Source organism: Plecotus auritus (genome assembly GCF_963455305.1).
Source record: "Plecotus auritus genome assembly, chromosome: 1".
Classification (NCBI taxonomy): Eukaryota; Metazoa; Chordata; class Mammalia; order Chiroptera; family Vespertilionidae; genus Plecotus; species Plecotus auritus.
In genome coordinates this window covers 45,864,617-45,886,766 of record NC_137770.1, presented here as the reverse complement: position 1 = coordinate 45,886,766, position 22,150 = coordinate 45,864,617, and the positions used below count along the sequence as shown (strand labels likewise).

Below are 22,150 nucleotides of genomic sequence, written 5' to 3'. Positions count from 1 at the left end.
TTTAACAGCTGTTAGCTCTCTTAATTTTCACTTCAGGTTTAACTGATTTGAAATAATGGGTGAAGCCAGACTAAGCTTTGAACAAAGAATATTTATCACTAGAATTTTTATGGGGATAAATCAAAGATAAAGTTCATGGTACAAAACCAGCAACAGCTGACGAATTGAGGGCACACAAATACTGAACGAAATGATTCTTGATGTTCGTGATTCCATTGCTTTGTGTTATCAGCAGTGCCTGGACAGAATGGTCATCAGTTTGAAAACAGGCATTGATAAAAAAATTATTCATTTCTGTAGATTCTTTTAAGTTTTGAAAATGAACTGTATATTAATAAACTGACTTTATAATCATTCAAAGTGTGTATACAATTTTTGGGGGACACCCTATGAGTTTATATCTTAGGTTGTAAGCATCTAGACCTTTCTTGAGTCATGATCTGATAATAGATATGAACCTGATTCTCCTCTAGAAAAATGCGCATGAAATTTGCTTTCAACTAGATAGAATGCTTGGAACCATGTAGCATGAAGATCAATGTGTATGGCCACTAATTAAACAAAAAGAATAAACAGAAAGTTAAGAGCTCAGGATCTGAAGTCATGGACTGGGTCTGGTCCCAGGTTCTGTTACTTACTAGTGACATAACAAGTATCACAGGGTGGTGTTAGGGTTAAGTAAGATACGTATACAGTACAGAATTTAACCTTACCCAAAAGAGGTCTGCATTCTGTTGTCCCTCCTGGGAGGTACTCTCTAAGCCAGTGGTTCTCAACCTTTCTAATGCTGCGACCCTTTAATACCCCTTTAATACAGTTCCTCATGTTGTGGTGACCCCCAACCATAAAATTATTTTCGTTGCTACTTCGTAACTGTAATTTTGCTACTGTTATGAATCGTAACATAAATATCTGTTTTCTCCGATGGTCTTAGGCGACCCTGCTAGCGGTTCTCAACCTGTGAAAAATTCTAGTGATAAATATTCTTTGTTCAAAGCTTAGTCTGGCTTCACCCATTATTTCAAATCAGTTAAACCTGAAGTGAAAGGAGTGAAAATTAAGAGAGCTAACAGCTGTTAAAGTTTGTATACATTTTCCAATGGTCTTAGGCGACCCTGCTAGCGGTTCTCAACCTGTGGGTCGCGACCCACAGGTTGAGAACCGCTGCTGTAGAGCCTAAGACCATCGGAAAACACAGATATTTACGTTACGATTCATAACAGTAGCAAAATTACAGTTATGAAGTAGCAACAAAAATAATTTTATGGTTGGGGGTCACCACAACATGAGGAACTGTATTAAAGGGTCACGGCATTAGAAAGGTTGAGAACCACTGCTCTAAGCTTTAGGAATGTCATAACTGATAGGACTTTCTTAGTTTGCTTGGGTCATTGGATAGTCTAACTGCAATATGATTTAGAGTGGGGGCTGGCAACACTGGAGAGTCTAAGGGGGAACTGGTCATTCCAGAAAGACAACAATGTGAGTTAAGATAGGGGCTTTGGGTCATGCAGTATCAGTTGACTGACCTCCAGAGAGGCTGGATACTGAGATCAGCCTTGGGGGCAATCAATCATGCCTATGTGTTGAGGTTCGAGTAAGCTTCCCTGGTTGGAAATGCTCTGTGTGTGCTGTCACACATCATTGTCAGAAAAGTAATGCTATCTATAACTCCTTAGGGAGAGGTCAACAGAAGCTCTACATTTAATACTTTTCCTAGACTCTGTCCCATATACTTCTTCCCTTGGCTAATTTTAATTCATATCCTTTCTCTGTAATAAACCATAACCATGAGTATTAAACCACTTTCACTAAGTCCTTCAAGAGAATTTTTGAATATGAAGGTAATTTTAGGAAGCCCCCAAATTTGCAATTGGAATAGAAATGAGGGTATTCATGTATGGACTGTTTTCTCTGACTTCTTGGTTGGCTTAACTCCAGCAATAATAATGTTCATAAAACACTAAGCAATAACTGTTAAATAGAAGTGTTAAGTAAATGAAAGTAGGGTAGTAGCAGAGATACAGCCTCAGGGACTAAGGTTAGAAAATTCTAGGCACACTATGCTCTGAGAAAGCACTAGGACTACTATCTCCAAGCATTTTTATCCCATGTCCCACTATACATTCTTGTGCTTCACTGGCCCCTTAATTCCTTATAAAAACAAATATAAAGCCTATCTTCCTTCCTATTTGATATTATAAGTCTCCAGATAATTTTAAAGATGTTAAAATTTCTAACCATCAGTTTGAAAAATAGCATTTACTCACCTATGCAACATTTGTGGCAGCCTTTTGTATCAGGAATCTTTGTAGTTAAAGCAAACTTTCTGAAAACATAAGACAATATAAATGTACTCTATTTTAATGGCTTTCAAACAGTGGTCTGTGAATCAGTTGCATCAGAATTGTCAAGGAGCTTTAAATAAAACTGTCTTGGACTCTGACCCTAAAGTATGATTTTACAGGACTGAGGCAGGGCCTGGGAATCTGTATTACAAAACTTCTATAGAAACAGACTCATAGATACAGAGAGTAGACTGGCGGTTGCCAGAAAAGAACTGGGGGATGGGAGACTTGGAAAAGATGTGAAGGGATTAAGAAGTTCAAATTGGTAGTTACAAAATAGTCATGGGGATGTAAAGTACAGCATAGGGAATATATTCAATGATATTGGATAGCTATATATGGTGCCAGGTGGGTAGTGAAAATATCAGGGGGAACACCTTATAAAATACATGGTTGTCTAACCACTATGCTATATTCCTAAAACCAAAACAAAATAATATTAAAAGTAAATTGTGATTGAAAATTTAAAGTAAGATGCACTAAAAATACTTCCATAGGGGAATTCTCATGGAAACACAGATCTTTCAAATTTTAGATGACATGTACTTTATTGTAAACTATCTTTCAAAATCAAGACAAAGAAAGTTTTTCAGTGGGCAAAGAATAATGGCTGTTTTAAAAATAAACACCAATTTCTCTGCCAGAATAAAAATATTTTGTACCTTGGTAGTATGCGGTCTGGAAACCTGTGAGTTTGAATATGAGCAGCTAATCCTAGTTTTTTGGCTTGTTCAAACAAAGCTATAAGATTATGCGAATAGAGCTGAAAGCTTTTTCCTATAAAAGAGAAACATGTTATTTTTATTAGAATCATTTACAGAAAAAAAATACAATTTTCAAGCAAAAAAAACCAAAAACATAATTACCTTCTAAAATGAGGAGTCCAGAAATGTTCAAAAAGCCAACCAATATAGAAAAACACATACAAACAAACAAACAAACAAAAAACCCAGTTAATACTATTTTGAAAGATAATAGGTAAAGTTAGTTTTAAGAAAGTAGACAATTGTGTTTCTTAATACACAAATTAGGAATATTCTGACTAGTAGGTGACCTGGGTAGAATATACATAAACCTTAATGAAGTCAGTATAGAAAGAACATTGCTGAACAATGTACAATGGATTGAGTTACAATGATGTGCATGTGATTATTTTAGTATAACATGGAAAATTCTATAGAACTATGTTACGTTATTTTCTGGGATAGAGCTATTTATTAATAATTTATCAAAAAATACCTTGGATTAAAACTGACTGTGAATGACATCTTTATAACAGATTGAAATACTAAGACAAGTAAAGCAAACTAATATTATATGCCATTAAACAAGGATAACAGTGATTACTATATAAAAATAATAGGAAATAATAGCATTATTTCCATATAATCAAAACCATAGCTGCCTTAAGCATGGAGGCATATGGTAAACATCTCATTCCTTGTTATACATGGTATCTATCTATATAAAAAGACAGTGACCGAAACGCCGGAACAACTGGTCACTATGATGCCCACTGCGGCTGGCCAACTGGCTTGATTGGGGGTGGGCGGCTGGCCAACCTCTAGTGGTCCCTCCCCCTGGTTGACCCCGCCCCTGATCAACTCCTCCCATCAGCCCGTGGCCCCTCCCCCCAACCAGTCCCAATTGGCCCCCATCAGGGCAGGCCAGCTAGACCCCACCCATGCACGAATTTATGCACTGGGCCTCTAGTGGTATTATAAGAACATAAAACAGTATCATTTTAACATTAGAAAACTTTATATATACACACACACATATACATACACAAGGTGAGGCAAAAGGTTTACAGTAGTATGTAAAGCAGTTTCTTATTACTACTAATTATTATTTATTATTATATTCCTCATACTAACAACTACAAACCTACTTTTGCCCCACCCTGTATGTGTGGAGAGAGTGTGCGCCAGTCTCATCCTCAACAAAATTCTCTATAGTTTTTTAGAATGCAAACATTCTGCCCAACATTGCACAACCCTTCTTTTCTCCATTACCCCTATACACTGAGTGGCCAGATTATTATGATCTCTGAACGCATAATAATCTGGCCACTCAGTGTGTGTGTGTGTTTATCCTTTTATTATATAGGATTTTATTATATGGGATATATATGTATATATCCTTTTATTATATAGGATATATATATACATATATATATACACATACACACACACACACACACACACACACACACACACACACACACACAGGATGGATATCCTATCTAATAAAGAGGGAATATGCTAATTGACATCACTCCGTCACAAAGATGGCTGAGGCCAAGTTCCCATAAGCACCCACAGCTGAGGCCAAGTTCCCATAAGGAGCCTTAACAAGCAATCAGCAGGGACCTGAGGCTACGCCTTCCCCCACCCAGCAGGACTTGACAGGGGACCTCAGGCTGCGTGCCCCCCCCTCCCCGGGTGGGGCTTGACAGGGGACCTCAAGGTGCGCTTCCTGTCCTGGTGCTGGGCTAGGGGACCTCAAGCTGCTCCCCCTGCCCCAGTGCCAGGCCAGGGGACCTAAGGCCACACCCTCCACCAGGTGGGGCTTGACAGGGGACCTAAGGCCATGCCCCCCACCCCGGCACCAGGCTGGGGGACCTCAGACCACACCCCCCGCCCAGCGGGGCTTGATGGGGGACCTCAGGACGTGCCCCCCGCGCCAGCACTGGGCCAGGGGATCTGAGGCTGCACCCTGCTGCCTGGCTGGGCTTGACAGGGGACCTCAGGCCATGCCTCCCACCCAGTGGGGCTTGACAGGGGACCTCAAGGTGCACCCTCAGTGCTGGGTCGGGGGAACTCAGGCCAAGCTCAGTGGGGCTTGACGGGGGACCTGAGGCTGCGCCCCCCTCCCAGTGCTGGGCCTGGGGACCTGAGGCTGCACCCCCCCGCCTGGCGGGGCTTGACAGGGGATCTTAGGCCATGTCCCCCACCTGGCGGGGCTTGATGGAGGACCTAAAGGCATGCCCCCGGCCACGGTCTGGGCTGGGGGACCTCAGGCCACACCCCCTGTCCTGGCGCCGGACCAGGGGACCTGAGGCTACGCCCCTTGCCTGGCATGGCTTGACAAGGGTGGGATTGGCCGGGTCTGGATCTAGCACAATGGGGCGGAGGGGGGGGGGGGTGGCCGGGTCTGGGTCTCACGTGATTTTGAGGTGCATGTGGGTGGGCGAGGACTTGACTCTGGGTCCCATGGTGAGCCCCAGACTCTGACAGGAGGAAGGTTTTCATATACATTTTACTAATTTTCTTTCATCTCTGACACTTCTATTATAGAGAAAGAGCAAATAGCAATATTAAATCATTTCCTCTAATTAATCCCTTTAATGTGCACGAATTTCGTGCACCGGATCACTAGTATGTGTGTGTGTGTGTGTGTGTATATCCTATATAATAAAAGCCCAGCGACTGAAATGGTGGAACGACGAGAATGACCAGAAACCAGAACGACCATGGCCACTTGCCCTGGCTGGCCCCGCCCCCCTCCCCCCCTCCCCCCAGGGAGCGGTTAGGGGCGAAGAGGCAGGCAGGCGAATTAGGGGCAATCAGGCAGGCAGGTGAGTGGTTAGGGGCAATGAGGCAGGCAGGTGGAGGCAGTTAGGGGCTATCAGGCAGGCAGGCAAGCAGTTAGGAGCCAGTGGTTCTGGATTGCAAGAGGGATGTCCTGCCCCTGCAGATCAGGCCTAAACCAGCAGTCGGACATCCCCCAAAAGGTCCCGGTGCCAGACGAGCCTTTAGGACTGCAAAGGGGACCTGGTGCAGCCCCTGCGTGCCCCCCCCTTCCCGTGCATGAATTTTGTGCACCAGGCCTCTAGTATGTGTGTGTATGTGTGTGTGTGTGTGTGTGTGTGTGTGTGTGTGTGTGTGTGTGTAATATATATATATTAGAGGCCTGGTGCATGAATTTGTGCATGGGTGGGGTCCGGCCAGCCTGGCCAGGGGGAGAGGACATGGGCGGTTGGCTGGCCTGACTGCTGGTCAAACTCCTGGTCGAGGGGACAATTTGCATATTAGCCTTTTATTATATAGGATATACACTGAGCAGCCAGATTATTATGCGTTCAGAGATCATAATAATCTGGCCACTCAGTGTATACTATGTAACTAGCTAGGCAGCTAAACACACAAGTACATGTATGTGTGCACATCCACATAAATGCAGACCCTTAAGCAGAACAATATTTTCTCCTATTCATTCCGTTTTATGGATCATTTCAACTAGAGCATGAAAAGAACTAATTTATAGGATAACTTTTCCCTATTTTCCTTAGTCATTTTATAAATATATAAGATGTATCTGTGTGGTTTTTAAACTTATTTCCAAAGACAGGCATGAGTAGATATAAAAGAAGTGTTAGAGGAAAGTGAGGAGCCCTCAGGGGAGCCCTCTCCAATCTGGGAGCCCTGACAGCTTAGGCCTACCCACCGTGGTTCTCTGCTCTCTGTGGGGCCTGGCCACTCCGCGCCTGCTGCCCAGAGGCTCTCCGCAGCTGGGGCGGGATGCTTGCCTCATTGCCGTGGTGATGACGCAAGCGTCCCACCCCGGCGGCTCTGCACACACGCTGCCCAGTGGCCCTCCGCAGCAGGGGCGGAATGCTTGCCTTGTCGCCACGGCGATGAAGCAAGCATTCCACCAGGCTGCTCACGCTGCCCACTCTCAGCAGCCGCCCCCCCAGGACTGGGGGGACTCCGGCGGGGCTGAGGAGACTGGGCGCCGCCATCTTGTGGCTATGGGCACCGCCATATTTGTGAAGGAGTGATGGTTAATTTGCATATTACCCTTTTATTAGATAGGATAATTCAAAATTGTAAATTAACTGAAACAATTGTGTTTAAGTTTATTTTCATCATCATCATCATCATCAATTAATTATTTTGTTTAAACAAAAGTGTATAAAATTTTGGGGAAACGTAATTTAAATCAAAGAGATTAAATACTCTTCTGAGGACCCCATCTTCTTAGAAGCCATTTATGCACAATCAAATAATAAGCTCTTCGTAAATACTGTCATTAGCTTACATATATAAACTCCTTAAGAATTTCTAATTAGGTGATGGTTAGTGGAAGAATTTAAGTTACACATGCACACTTAAAATTATGAAAATAACGTTTCTTAAATTAGGCCATAGTTCATAATGATCTACCTATCAAAAAGTAAGAATGTATATCAGCACTGATGCTTTAAAGCAAAAGTAGCTCGAAGGTACACTTAATGCTGATAAATCTGACAGTACAGTAACTAGAGCAGGGATATAACCCTCACCTGATCCACTGATACAGCACAAGAGAGTATCAAACAAAAAGAATTTAAAAAATTTTTAAATACTAAAATTATTTAATTATTCAAAGCAGAGAAAGGGGTGAGTGCTATTTTAATAGTTAATAGTATTAGGATTAAATTAAGGAATAGAGAGAAATAATTATCTTGTATCTATCAAAATAAAAGCAAGCAGCAAATCTCTAGGTAGCCAATTAAATCTAAATGTAAAAGAATATAGGTTTTTGTAGGTAAGAATGAAAAAAAAAAAAAAGCCTAAAATGCCACCCATGAACCTGTCCCCAACAACAACCAAAAAAAAAGAAAAACACAAAAACAAAATTAGAATAGGTTGCTCTGGAACCCACTTGTTTATAAGACTTTAAAGCACTGGTCCAAGGTAATTAATATGTGGCCTAGAATAACATGAATTCTACCAGGAAACATCTGTTGAAGCCTTCACAGTTTACCAAGCACTCTGGATATTATCTCATCCAATCCTCACAGCAACCTCTGAGGCTGTTATTGTTACCATCATTACCATCATTCTCATTTACAATTACGAAAACTAAGCCTGAGAGAGACTTGCTCAAGATAACAGAGAAGAAAGCAGCTAGATCCTCTGATTCTTTTCCTTCAACTATTAATTTTCAACAGAAGGCAGGAATAATAGTCACAGTGGAGGTGGATGAGTGGAAGGGCATGGCCTCAGCTGACAATCACTGTGATATTCCTCTGATGCTGAGATCCTAGGCAGATTTGGGAAGTGCTACCTTAATGGAAGATAGGGTCCCTTCTCAAAGTTTCCCATTCTAAGTTGGTAAAAAGACATTTGCAGGTCTTAAAGTTACTATACTAGATTATACACAGAATAACAACATTTTAAAATAATGCATATTAAAATTATATTTCTCTGCTTGTCTATGATTTATTTTTTACATTATGTTCATCATATACATACCCGATAATGACATTAAAGTATTATTGATGACATAGAGCCAAGTACATTTCCTTGGAAATAACTATAAAAAAATAAAAAGAGTAGATAGTTAAAACTCTCCAATTTTCATCTTCTTACCTCTTAACCTCCAAATTCCAACAGTCTGAAATAGTATAAAAATAACTATTTTCTACATTTCAGTAAATTACCAAAACCTTACAGAAAAAAGTTTTCTCTCTCTCTCTTTCTCTCTCTCTCTCTATATATATAAAATTTCACTTCTTTAAATATTTAAATCATAAAAATTAAAACTGAGGCCCATATAAATTGATTTGAAATTAAGATATTTCTTTTGCTCAATTTACTCAACTCTTCTTGAGTTAAAACTCCTGAATTACCTGTTCCATCGTTGCCTCATGTAGCTCATTGAGATTCAATGTGTAAATACCGTCTTCAGTTCCAAAAATAATGTACTGATCTAAAATAGTTGAGATAAACGATCAGAATTTACTATCAGTTTCTGAAATCACTCATTAAAATAATGGCTCTATTTTTTTTAATGGTACTAAGAGTCAGACAGCTACCCACCCATCCAAAGAAAAATTATTTTTAAAAATCCATGCCACCTTCTTTAACTTTCTCCAATTCTTTTCTTATTTTTAAAAGCAGATATATGCTCTATTACTAACTCACTCTGGCTTTATCTATACATCCTTTTTTCAACATAATAATTTTCATATCTTAAGCTTTTTTTTATTATTAAGCTATATATTTTTTATCGGACATCTCAAATACTCTTTGAACAAGGAAACTACAAATTAAATAGAAATTATAAATTATGACACACCAGAAATCATGAGCATACCCAGTATACAAACTGTGGTTTCTAAATATTATTTTCAACTTTAAAAACAAGGATTCTAATCCTGGGCAAGGAAAGTATAAGATTAGTTTAGAAATCTTGCTGCTTCAGAAAGTAAGGAAGTGCTCAGAAAATGATGAGGACATATCACAAAAGAACACAGGAGCTCCCATTGCTCAAAAATTCTGACAATTTAAGGGCTACAATAAATATTAAAAGTGATAGATCATACCTCACTGAATAAAAAAAAGAATTCATACATTCAAATTGGTAAAAATACTTGAATGAATGGGAAAAGAAGGGAAAATTGCTGTGTCAATAGATATCAATGGATTGTCGCCAATGGATGCTAAAACTAGTTGGTGAAAAGTCTGATAAACAAGAGGATATTTATATAGTTTTAATGTATCTCTACACTTATTATCAACTAGAGGCCCGGTGCATGAAATTCGTGCACTGGGGGGGGGGAGTGTCCCTCAGCCCAGCCTGTGCCCTCTCGCAGTCCGGGACCCAGGGGATGTCCCCCTGCCAGCTTAAAGCCAATTCCTGAGAAGCCGGGCTCGCTGCTCCTTAGCTCTGCCTCGGAGGTGGGAGAGGCTCCCGCCATCGTTGCTGTGCTCACCAACCATGAGCCCAGCTTCTGGCTGAGCAGCACTCCCCTTGTGGGAGCACACTGACCACCAGGGGGTGGCTCTTGTGTCGAGCATCTGCCCCCTGGTGGTCAGTGCGCATCATAGCGACCAGTAGTTCTGGTCGTTCCACCATAACAGTCGCTGGGCTTTTATATATATAGATCACATATAAGTACTTATTTATTAGAAAGGAAAAAAACAGTAACTCGACAGTAGAGAATCTAGCTAGTGAACATTGCCTGAAACAACTGGTCAATGTTAATGTCACTAGTATTTGGACAAGCTGATATGATGCACTGAGATGAGCACAATAACACTTCTGTGATATTCCTGCCAAAAATGCATAACCTGATCTAAACATGAAGATTCACCCAAATTAAGGGACATTCTACAAACTAAGTAGCCTCAAAAATGTCAAGATCAAGAGTGAGATGGAAAGGTTGATAAACTGTTCCAGACTAACATAGACTAAAGAGACATGGTAGCTAACTGTCACATGTGACCTTGAATTTTGAACTGGGGGGTTGGAGGAGGAGAAAGGGCAGAAATGATAAAAGATATTATTGGGGTAATTAATACAATTTAAATATGCATTGTGGATTAAAAAATAGTATTATACCACTGATAAATTTCCTGATCTTTATAATTGTATTGTGGTTATATAAGAGATGATTCTTGTTCCTAAGAAATATAGGGGAAATTTCAGAAGAGAGCATGATGTTTTCAACTCATTCTCAAGTGATTCAGAAAAAAACGCACATATAGAGTATAGTAAAACAAATGGGGCAAAATAGATACAATCAATAATTCTGAGTTTCTTGCACTATTTTTCTAATTTTTCTGTAAGTTTGAAATTATATCAAAATGTAAATTTATAAACACATACACAAAAAATAAATTTCCTGCTAAAAATATTTTCTTGTTATACTTTGAAATAATGACATTTAAAGCAGATAATTATATGATATGAACTGTCTTATTACAGTGTTGAAATGGAAACAAACATTTCCTGAACACCCTCTACTACCTAATTTCTGTTTGCTAATTACCAGACACCCAGGCAGGCTCTGCTTCCTTGCAACAAGGTGAGTTATAGTAACAATTTTCTGTTATAAATGATCATACTGAGAACCAAAGTATCTTTCCCAAGTCACACAGTAATGACAAAGCAGGAATTCAAACCCAGATCTGTTTGATTCCAAATTTTTGCCTCTGTGTATTATGCTTTCTCACTTTAAAAATGTAGTCTAAATTTTTAAAAATAAAATATATTTGCCATTATTTCACACTTGCAGAAAAGTTGTAATAGTACAAAGAATTCCTGAATGTCCTTCACACAAGATCCCACATCTGTTAACATTTAGTACTTTGGCTTTATCCTTCTTTCTCTTTCCATAAACACATTTTTTGCTGAACTTTTTTTTTTCTTCAGATAAGTTACAAGCCTAATGCCCTTTTGCTCCTAAGTATTTCAGTGTACATTTCTTAAAGAAAAAGAACAACTTCTTATATAATCACAGTACAATGATCAAAATCAGGACATTTACAGTGAAATATTATTGAGATTATCAACTGTCCAAGCACTGTCTTTTTACATAAAAGAAAATCCCAAAGTACGATAGTAATCAGTTGTGATGTCTCTTTGGTCTCCTTTAATCAGGAACATTTCCTGTATACTTTATATATATTGATTTCAGAGAGGAAGGGATAGGGAGAGAGAGATAAAAACATCAATGATGAAAGAAATCATTGATTGGCTGCCTCCTGCACACCCCACACTGGGGATTGAGCCCACAACTCGGGCATGTGCCCTGATCGGGAATCAAACCATGATCTCCAAACACCATTCTAATGTTTTAAGTAAAAACTCTATTAACCTACTTAAGTGTTGCAGGTACCTACACTATTTAATATCTAAGTCATATTTTTTTGTTGTTGTTAATCTTTACCTGAGGATATTTTTCCATTGATCTTTAGAAAGAGTGGAAGGGAGGTGAAGAGACACACAGAGAGAAACATCGATGTGAGAGAGAGACACATTGATTGGTTGCCTCCCGCACGCACCCCAACCAGGGCCGGGATAGAGCCTACAACCAAGGTTCATGTCCTTGACCAAAATCGAACCGGGGACCCTTCTAGTCCACTGCTCTATCCACTGAGCTAAACCACCTAGGCTCTAAGTCATATTTTAAAGTAACAACCTCAGTTCACTGATCATAAAGATCCCGTCCCATACAAGTATTTTATTGGAGATGTATATAAAAGTTCAGAAATTTTACCTTTTGTATCAGGATGTATCCAGGATGTTGCACAATTAATTTTCAAAGGGCAGCCATCAAAAACTTTGGAAAAACATGCTCCCATCTTATTTATAAAGAAAAAAATGTTGACTTATTTGATTAAATAATTTTGTATATTCTTAGAAAATGGCTAAGATTATTATGAAATGTTAAACTGACTCTTATTTACATACACTTATAGCTTCATTACAAAACAAAATTCATATTTCTATGTTATTTAACCCCTTCTACCAATAGGGTCTCATAATCTTTCCTGTGTAATCCATACTTTAGGGCAAAAATATCAAATTTATCAAAACATCTACTCATGTTAATGATATCCTAGGAATTTTAAGTCACTGCTTATTTTTAGGACTAACATTTAATAATGTGAAACAATGGATGATTTTACTGAGTAATCATTGTGCTATAACTCTTTAATAGACTAATATTTATACTATATGTTAGACTTTTACTAAATAAAAAAGTACAATTTATAAAGCATCCTATTCATATGGTAGGTTCTACTGAAAGACCCAAGAATAAGCATTAACAAAAGTGTCCCTGTTTTTTTTCATTGTGCATAGTTCAATGTGAAAATGGTTTCATATGTAGAAAAATATTTAACCCATATAATGAAGAGGACACAGTACCATTAATATCATCACATTAAAATTAGATTGGCCTTTGTAGGCTAATCTGAGAACCCAACTGCCCATATTTATAAAAAGTGAAACTCCAAATTCTATCCAACTCACTCAAATTAGGGTATATGGTATACCCAAATACATTTAATGTCTTTGTATTTTATAAACCTTTCCATTCAATGGCTCAATAAACAATCTGCTGCTGCTTCTAAGGAGATAAAAATTGGTAAGTAATTCATATAAAAATATTCCTTACCAGCACTTTTGGGGTGGGTGGGAGGCCATTGATGACCGGTTTCTGTGGTTCAAAAAAAAAAAAATTATTAATACTGTAAGACCTCTTAAGCCTTAAAAAAAACTTTATAAATTTTGAAATTTAGTTTAAATTCTTCAATTTAATAGACTATGCCCTTATATGATAAATACAGCATTAGTTACAACTAATAACCAAGTGCCTGTTATACCTACAGGGAACTCTCGCTTGTCCTTTTTTCGTGGGAGCTGTGGTGCTTGTGCTGATCCTTCTGTATTTTCGCTAATCAGTTTTGAAATACCATCACCATTTCCTAAAGAGAATCATGGTTAAAAGGTGAAGAACCATGCAAATAAGTACTTTCCTTAAAAAACAACTTTCCCTTCCCCCCACTACTTGTTTTTCAGTTTTACAGTTTACATTCAGGTGTACAACATAAGTGGTTAAACAAGTATATACTTCACAAAGTGATCACCCCACTCCCCCACATCTCAACTACCCACTTGGCACCATATTTAGTTATTATAATATTACTGACAATATTCTCTATGCTGTATTTTACATTCCCGTGACTATTTTATAACCAGCAATTTGTACTCTTCATCCCTTCGCCTTTTTCATCCAGCCTTCCAAATCACTCCTCACCTCTGGCAACCATCAGTCTGCTCTCTATATCTATGAACCTGTTTTTATTTTGTTTGTTCATTTGTTTTTGTTTTTTAGATTACACATATAAGTGAAATTATATGGTATTTGTCTTTCTCCGATTTATTTCACTTAGCTTAATATTGAGTAGTCTTTTATTGGGAAATATTCTCTGCCAGACAAGGTAAGGTATCTTTTGTTCCTTTCTCTGGATTCTATACAGGTAGCATAGCATCTTTAGCAGTGATCTAAATGCATGAAAACAACAAATGTCTTTTCATATGTGAGAAAAACAAAATCTGACCTATTGATGCTGCTATTCAAGGCCTTTCATAATTGAACTTCATTCTATCTTTTTGGTCCAATCTCCCAGTACACACCCTTTGAAAGTTCACACTTCTAACATATTAGACTGTATTTTCAACACATTCAAATTTTCCTGCTTCAGTGCATTTGTTCATTCTTTCTTGTTCTCCAAGAATGCCTGCCAGCACTGGCTCCATCTACTGAAGGCTCACCAAGCCCTTAAATACTTTGCAAGGGCCCACTTCCTCTCCCTTATCCTTATCTCTCTCAGATATCTCTCATCCTCTATTACATATAGTTAATTATTGTAGAAGACACTTATACAAACTATCTTGTCTAATGTTATGTGTACATAGGTATAACTTCTACTATAGATCCTGAACTGCTGGATGGCAGAACATCCATTCATCTTTCTAGATCCTGCAATATTTAGTGAGGAATCAAATTAGGGTTGAGTTGGACTGAATCTATGTATAGCCCACCCATGTGGAATTTTAAAGAAATTTCACAAAGATTTAAAGACTAATAAAATTGACTAAAGAAAAAACATTCTTTAAAACATGACCAAAATGGCTTCCTTTTCAATTTTCACTTCCATTTATTTGCCCAGATCATAATATCTAGCTGTATGTACTCCAGGGCTGCCAACACTGCTAGCCATACCAATAGAGGAAGTCTCAGCTACAGGAACACAACTGGGGCTACTCTGTCTTCTGAGAACTTGGGGAGCTCTGTTCGCTGAATCAGGGCAACGTTTTATAGTTGATGATTTTTCTTCATCTAGGAGGTTGTCTTCAGGGTAACTGTTTATTCTTGGCTAGTGACAATAAGATACAAAAGTACTTTAATAAATTTGAATATAAGACAATAACACTTCATTATCATTATGTATCAAAGACTTTAGGGGGAGGAGGACATGCCTATTTTTCTTTCTTCTATAGAGTTCAATTCACTGGACTAAATAATAAGCAAAGCAAGAGTTGAGTTACTGTCTCAACATAGCCATAAATTTGTCATGTGATTTTTAATCAACCATAGCCTAAAGTTGATAAAATTTTTACAACTAATAAAATTATGTAAATAAGGCATAAAATATTTAATATCTAGAAACAAGCAGGAAAATGACTTAATGAAGTATGACTCTACTGAAATGTCAAATTGTAGTAATAAAGCAGGAATGTAATGATTCCTCTCCATGCAGCCAAGTATTTTTTCAAGTGAGTAATAACCTATTTTTGCCTTTTTCTAATAGCTATTAAAATCTTATATTTCTTATGAAATCCTCTTTAATATATACTTTACATCTCCATACCACCTCTCAAACAAAACTGGATCTAAAATATATTTTTAAAAAATTTGAACAAATTCAATAACATTATTTTAAAATTTTAATTACTTTCTTATTTAAACAGATTTATTATTTAAAATCTATCAACCGCTTACCTTAGGAGGAAGGGGAGGTGGTATTGCCCGTTTTGAGGTTGATCTAATATGGAAAGAAAAATGCAATTTAGATGGTGATAAATTATCATAACATAGATGAACTATTAAATGTGCATTAAAATCTATTTATATTTAGGGAACAGAAAATACAATTAGATCATGGTACACAGTATTTTAAAAATCTATAAGAAAACCTAAGATCTCATTCTGTCAAACTGTATTAGTATAACAAAAAAAACAGAGATTTTTATACACTGAATAAAAGGCTTTTTTACTTTAGAGTTATGGTTGGCAACATTTAATATATAATAAAAACTAAATTAAACTTAGTAGGAAAACACAGAATCAGAATCTTAGAGTTGAAATCCACAGTGAATCACAGTTTCAAATGGCAATATCAAGTCCTTTGCTGCTCTAATTGGGGTAAACAGATCAGCAACATTGGCATCGCCTCGAAACTTTTATAAATGCACTTTCTAGCCCACTGAATCAGAATCTGCATTTTAACAAGATCTCCAGGTGAGCATCCAGGCACATCAAAGATTGAGAATCATTGATCTAGCCTACTGGTCCCATACACTTATCTACATCACTACAATCAACTGAAAAGCTTTCAGGATTCTTAAGTTCCAGTCCCAAAGACTGTGTTCTATAGACAGGGTTACAAACTTTTTCTGTAAAGGGCCAGATAGTAAATACTGTAGGCTTTCCAAACCATACAGTGGTCACAACTACTTTAACTCTTTTGTTGTATCATGAAAGCAGTCATAGATAATAAATAAACAAATGAGCATGGTGATGTTCCAATAAACATTCATCTATGGACACGGAAACTTAAACTTCACATGATTTTAGAGTATAACAAAATATCACTGTTTTATTTTTTTTAATCATTAAAATATGTAAATACCATTCTAGTTTGTAGGCTGTTCAAAAAATAGGCAGTGGGTCAAATGTAGATTATAAACCAGTTTACCAACCCTAGATTATAGGTCTAATATGGGAGCCCAGGAATCTGTATTTCAAGAAGCTCTCTAGGTACTGCAATGCATAAACAGGTTTAAAACAACTCACCTAGGCTATCCCTGTCAACTACTGTGGGAAGACAGGTCTAGAATATGAAGTAACTACATTGCAGAGATGAAACTGGGACTTTTTGACTTCCACTATAGTATTTTTTTTCCCCCCAGAATGTCTTGTGGTTCATCTTTCAGTATATTAACATTACACATATTATATTCTAATTTAAAGTACAAAAATAAAAAATCTTAAGAATCTACACATAATGCATTTTGGTAATAAAAAAAAGTCAGAAATTTTACAATGTCAAGAAGCCTAGTACAACTTTTTGAAGAATGAAAATGAAAACTTATTAGGATAAATCACATCTCCACCCCAATACTGCTCTTATGTAATCAAGTAAAATAAAGTTTTATATTAGTGAACAACTTACTTTCCAGTACTTGCACCATCAACAAAAGGATTCCACTGTAGTACAAAGTTTGGGTCTGATGATACTCCCTGTGGAAGTAAAAAATAGAGTTTAAAATGTTACCTTAAAACAGATATTAATCATTTTATTTGATTCAAAAAATCATTTAGTGTCATGATTGCTAATCATCTTGGCTTTCAATCAATTTTTTAATCTCCAGCTAGATTAATTATCATTTGACATATTTAGGTCAATGACTCATCAGTTGGCTAAAACTTAAGAAAGTCCATAAACATAATATATATAGCTTCAAGTGTAACAAGCCCTCTTTACCAATAAGCTCATTTGGTCAGAAGTAAAACAGAAAAACCTAACTTTGAATCATTTGCATCACTACTCCATTAGTACTGAGAACTAAACATCATACTATCATTAATTTATTGTGCTATTATTTTTTCCTACTAGTACAGACATTGAGAGTTTATATACAGCAATGTACAGGGTGGGGCAAAAGTAGGTTTAATTGTTCATTTGGAAAATAATACAGTAATTAAGAAATAATAATGCAAGAATAAATTCTGTTTTGTGTACTCACAACTGTTAATCTACTTTTGCCCCACACTGTATATAGTAAGAACACCACTTCCAAAGGTTAAGATGAAGAGGTCCATGAACAGAAGACAATTACTCTAGAAACTATTCTTTTATTAATATAAAGTAGGTTAAGATAATATCGAGGCTGACTCTAATAATATCTTGTTCTATCTACTTCTTTCCTTTCAGATAAGGAAAAAGTTAATTAGATAGTAATTGCAGAATAAGAGCAATAGTTTAAAAATAACCTATATTAACAGATAACTATTAAAAATAGTAAGCCAATGCAATAATGTACGACAAACCAAAAAGAATCAATAAGAAAAAAAAATTCTGAGAGCTTAAAGCTGAACATCAAAATCCATATACAGTACTTAATAACTTCATGAAAGTTCTTCAAAAGACTCAGAAGGGTCCAAATAAATGGTTAAAATGTTATTATTACACATTTTACCCTAGGAAAAAATACACCTAAATGTAGGTTTTTTTGAATTTTAATGTGTAAAGTACACTATCAAAATTAATGCTTAAGAGAACATTACTGTGTTCCATGGTCAAGGTACGCCTAACTGTAAGTTTTCTCAAATTTTAGTGTGTAAAATACTTTAAAGTCATAATTCCTACCATTTCATCCCGTGCCTCTGTTTCTTTTCTCAAAGGAGGTTCAAATTGTAACTTGTCAACTGCAAAATATATAATAGATATTCACAAAATCTATTTTACCGGAAAGTAAGAGAGGAGAAGAGAGGAAAGAAGAAAAGACAAAATCTCTCTCTTTTTTTTTTTTAACCATAAGAGTACCCCTTACTTTATGCTTACCGAAAGAAAGTAACAATGTGGAATCATCCTAACTACTCTATTAATTCTTGGTGTGAGTCCAAAAATTAATAGCACTTTTTAAGTGTAAGAGATTTTTAAAAACTAAGAGATGACAAAGGATTTTAAAAGATTTAAAAACACTTTAAGGATGTTCTCTAGGCTGTAGACTCTGTTTTGAGACAAATTTAAGCTATAACTTTATGGTAGGGATGAACCACCGACCCCCAAATTACTTAGAATTCTCTAAAAAAACCCCACAAGCCCTGCCTGGTTTAGCTCAGTGGATAGAGCGTTGGCCTACGGACTGTAGAGTCTCAGGTTTGATTCCAGTCAAGGGCACATGCCTGGGTTGTGGGCTCGATCCCAAGTGGGGGGCATGCAGGAGGCAGCCAATCAATGATTCTCTCTCATCATTGATGTTTCTATCTCTCTCTCCCTCTTTCTTCCTCTCTGAAATCTATAAAAATATTAAAAAACCCAACAACCCACAAATGATACTTTGTCAAGTTAAATGTTACAATGGTGTACAGGAATTTAATATTATATTTTGATAAATGTGTATTTTATTTGGCCTAGTCAGAATGATTTTAGAATTAAGAGTACTTCTTTTATATGAAATGTTCTAAAACAGAGAAAAGGATGGCTTATTACTTATTCATAAGATACATAGAATTTTAAAATTCTAAAATCTAATGTGACTAAAAGAAATTAAAATTAAGGCCTGGGCCCAACCGGCATGGCTTAGTGGTTGAGCATTGACCTGTGGACCAGGAGGTCATGGTTTGATTCCTGGTCAGGGCATATGCCCGGGTTGTGGGATCAATCCCCATCGTGGGGCGTGCAGGAGGCAGTCGATCAATGATTCTCTCTGATCACTGATGTTTCTCTCTCTTCTTCTCCCTTCCTCTCTGAAGTCAATAAAAATATATTTAAAAAATAAAAATAACAAATTAAGGCCTGGGGTGGGTTGGGATCCGGATGAAGAAGGTCAATGGGGGGATAAATGGAGGCATCTGTAATACTCTCAACAATAAAGATTAAAAGAAAACCAAAAAAAACACCAATTGCCCTAGCTGGTTTAGCTCAATGGATAGAGTGTTGCCTGGGGACTGAAGGGTCCCAGGTTCGATTCTGGCCAAGGGCACATGCCTGGGTTGCAGGCTCGATCCCCAGTAGGGGGCGTGCAGGAGGGCAGCCAATCAATGATTCTCTTTCATCATTGATGTTTCTATCTCTCTCTCCCTCTCCCTTCTTCTCTAAAATCAATAAAATATATTTTTTAAAAAGCCCCAATAAACAAATACAGTCAAGTTGTAATATACAAAATCAATGTGCAAAAATCCATTGCTTTCCAACAAAACATCAAAAAAAAAAAAAAGAAATGAAAAGGCAAACAAAAACAATTCCTTTTGCAATTGCAACCAAAAGAATAAAATACCTAGGAATAAACTTAAAGAATGTGAAAGACCTATATACTGAAAATTACAAAGCATTATTAAAAGAGATTGAAAAAGACACAACGAAATGGAAAAATATCCCGTGTTCATGGAGTGGAAGAATCAACATAGTTAAAATGGCCATAGGAATATACAAATTTAACACAATCCCCATCAAAATACCAATGTCAGTTTTTAAAGAAATAGAACAAGAAATCATCAGATTTGTATGGAACTACCAAAGCCCCTGAATAGCCAAAGCAATCCTGAGAAAAAAGAACGAAACTGGAGGCATCACACTATCTGACTTCAAATTATACTACAGAGCTACAATAATCACAACAGCATGGTACTGGCAGAGAAACAGACACACAGATCAATGGAACAGAATAGAGAGCCCACAAATATATGGACAGGTAATTTCCGACAAAGGAGCCAGAAACGAACAATGGAGTAAAGATAGTCTCTTCAATAAATAGTACTGGGAAAACTGCCCTGACCGGTTTGGTTCAGCGGATAGAGCGTCAGCCTGCGGACTGAAGGGTCCCAGGTTCGATTCCAGTCAAGGGCATGTACCTTGGTTGCGGGCACATCCCCAGTAGGAGGTGTGCAGGAGGCAGCTGATCGATGTTTCTCTCTCATCGATATTTCTAACTCTCTATCCCTCTCCCTTCCTCTCTGTAAAAAAATCAATAAAATATATTTAAAAAATAAATAAATAGTACTGGGAAAACTGGACAGCCACATGCAAACAAATGAAACTGAATTACAGTTTGTCCTTAATGCACAAAAATTAATTCAAAATGGATCAAAGATCTAAATATAAGACCTGAAACAATAAGTTACATAGAAGAATATATAGGTACCAAACTATGGGCCTGAGTGGTAGAGAACATTTTATGAACTTGACCTCAAAGGCAAGGGAAGTAAAGGCAAAAATAAATGAATGGGACTATATAAAACTGAAGAGCATCTGCACAGCAAAAGAAACTGACAACAAAGAGGCAGCTAACCAGATGGGAGATGATATTTGCAAACAGTAGCTCTGACAAAGGTTTAATTTCCAAAATATATAAAGAACTCATAAAACTCAACACCAAACAAACGACCCAATCAAAAAGTGGGCAGAAGACCTGAAAACACACCTCTCCCAAGAAGACATACGAACAGCCAATAGATATATTGTTCTATTAGATATAGAAAAGATGTTCAACTTCACTGGCAATTAGGAAATGCAAATTAAAAGTACAAACTACAATTAGATACCACCTTACACCTGTTAGGAGTTACTATTATCAACAAAACAAGGAATAACAAGTGTTGGAGAGGTTGTGGAAAAAAGGGAACTCTCATTCACTGATGGTGGGAATGTAGACTGGTACAACCAGTATGGTGATTCCTCAAAAATTTAAGAATAGAGCTATAGCCCTAACCGGTTTGGCTCAGTGGATAGAGCGTCGGCCTGCGGACTGAAGGGTCCCAGGTTCGATTCCCGTCAAGGGCATGCACCTTGGTTGCGGGCACATCCCCAGTAAGGGAGCGTGCAGGAGGCAGCTGATGGATGTTTCTCTCTCATCGATGTTTCTAACTCTCTATCCTTTTTCCTTCCTCTTTGTAAAAAATCAATAAAATATATTAAAAAAAAGAATAGAGCTATAAGAACTTGTATGCATGCATATGAGCATATCCAATAGACACAGACAGGGGAGGGGCGTGGCGGCAGCTGGGGAGAGGTCAATGGGGGAAAAAGGAGACTTGTGTAATGCTTTAAACAATGAAGAATTTAAATTAAAAAAAAAGAAGAATAGAGCTATGATCCAGCAACCCCACTCCTGGGTATATACCCAAAAAACTCAAAAATTATGTATTCACAAAGATATATGCACCCCTATGTTTACTGCAGCATTATTTATGGTGGCCAAGACATGGAAAAAACCAAAATTTCCTGCGATAGAGGACTGGATAAAGAAGATGTGGTACATATACACAATGGAATACTACTCAGCCATATGAAGGATGAAATAGCACCATTTGCAACAACATGGATGGACCTTGAGAACATTATGCTAAGTGAAATAAGTCAGTCAGAAGAAGCTAAGAACCATATGATTTCACTCATATGTGGGATATAAAACTGAAACTCATGAACACAAACAGCAGTGTGGTGGCTGCCAGAGGGAAGAGGGTGGGGAGAGAAGGGGATACTAATATAAGGTGACAGATCTGACTTAGG

General features: G+C 37.4%; 1 protein-coding gene across 4 annotated transcripts in view; it reads right to left on the bottom strand.

The window, feature by feature from the left end:
• MAP4K5 (mitogen-activated protein kinase kinase kinase kinase 5) overlaps positions 1-22,150 on the bottom strand; it is a 107,396-nt gene that overhangs the window by 18,893 nt on the left and 66,353 nt on the right. For all 4 annotated transcript variants that reach the window (XM_080671620.1, XM_080671622.1, XM_080671619.1 and 1 more), the window contains exons 15-25: positions 18,287-18,345; positions 17,090-17,157; positions 15,637-15,679; positions 14,857-15,010; positions 13,458-13,555; positions 13,246-13,287; positions 12,343-12,427; positions 8,968-9,047; positions 8,591-8,651; positions 3,011-3,125; positions 2,271-2,329 (exon numbers count right to left, since the gene is read on the bottom strand). In XM_080671620.1, the coding sequence (XP_080527746.1) occupies positions 2,271-2,329; positions 3,011-3,125; positions 8,591-8,651; positions 8,968-9,047; positions 12,343-12,427; positions 13,246-13,287; positions 13,458-13,555; positions 14,857-15,010; positions 15,637-15,679; positions 17,090-17,157; positions 18,287-18,345 (864 nt within the window). The remainder of the gene's footprint in view (positions 1-2,270; positions 2,330-3,010; positions 3,126-8,590; positions 8,652-8,967; positions 9,048-12,342; positions 12,428-13,245; positions 13,288-13,457; positions 13,556-14,856; positions 15,011-15,636; positions 15,680-17,089; positions 17,158-18,286; positions 18,346-22,150) is intronic.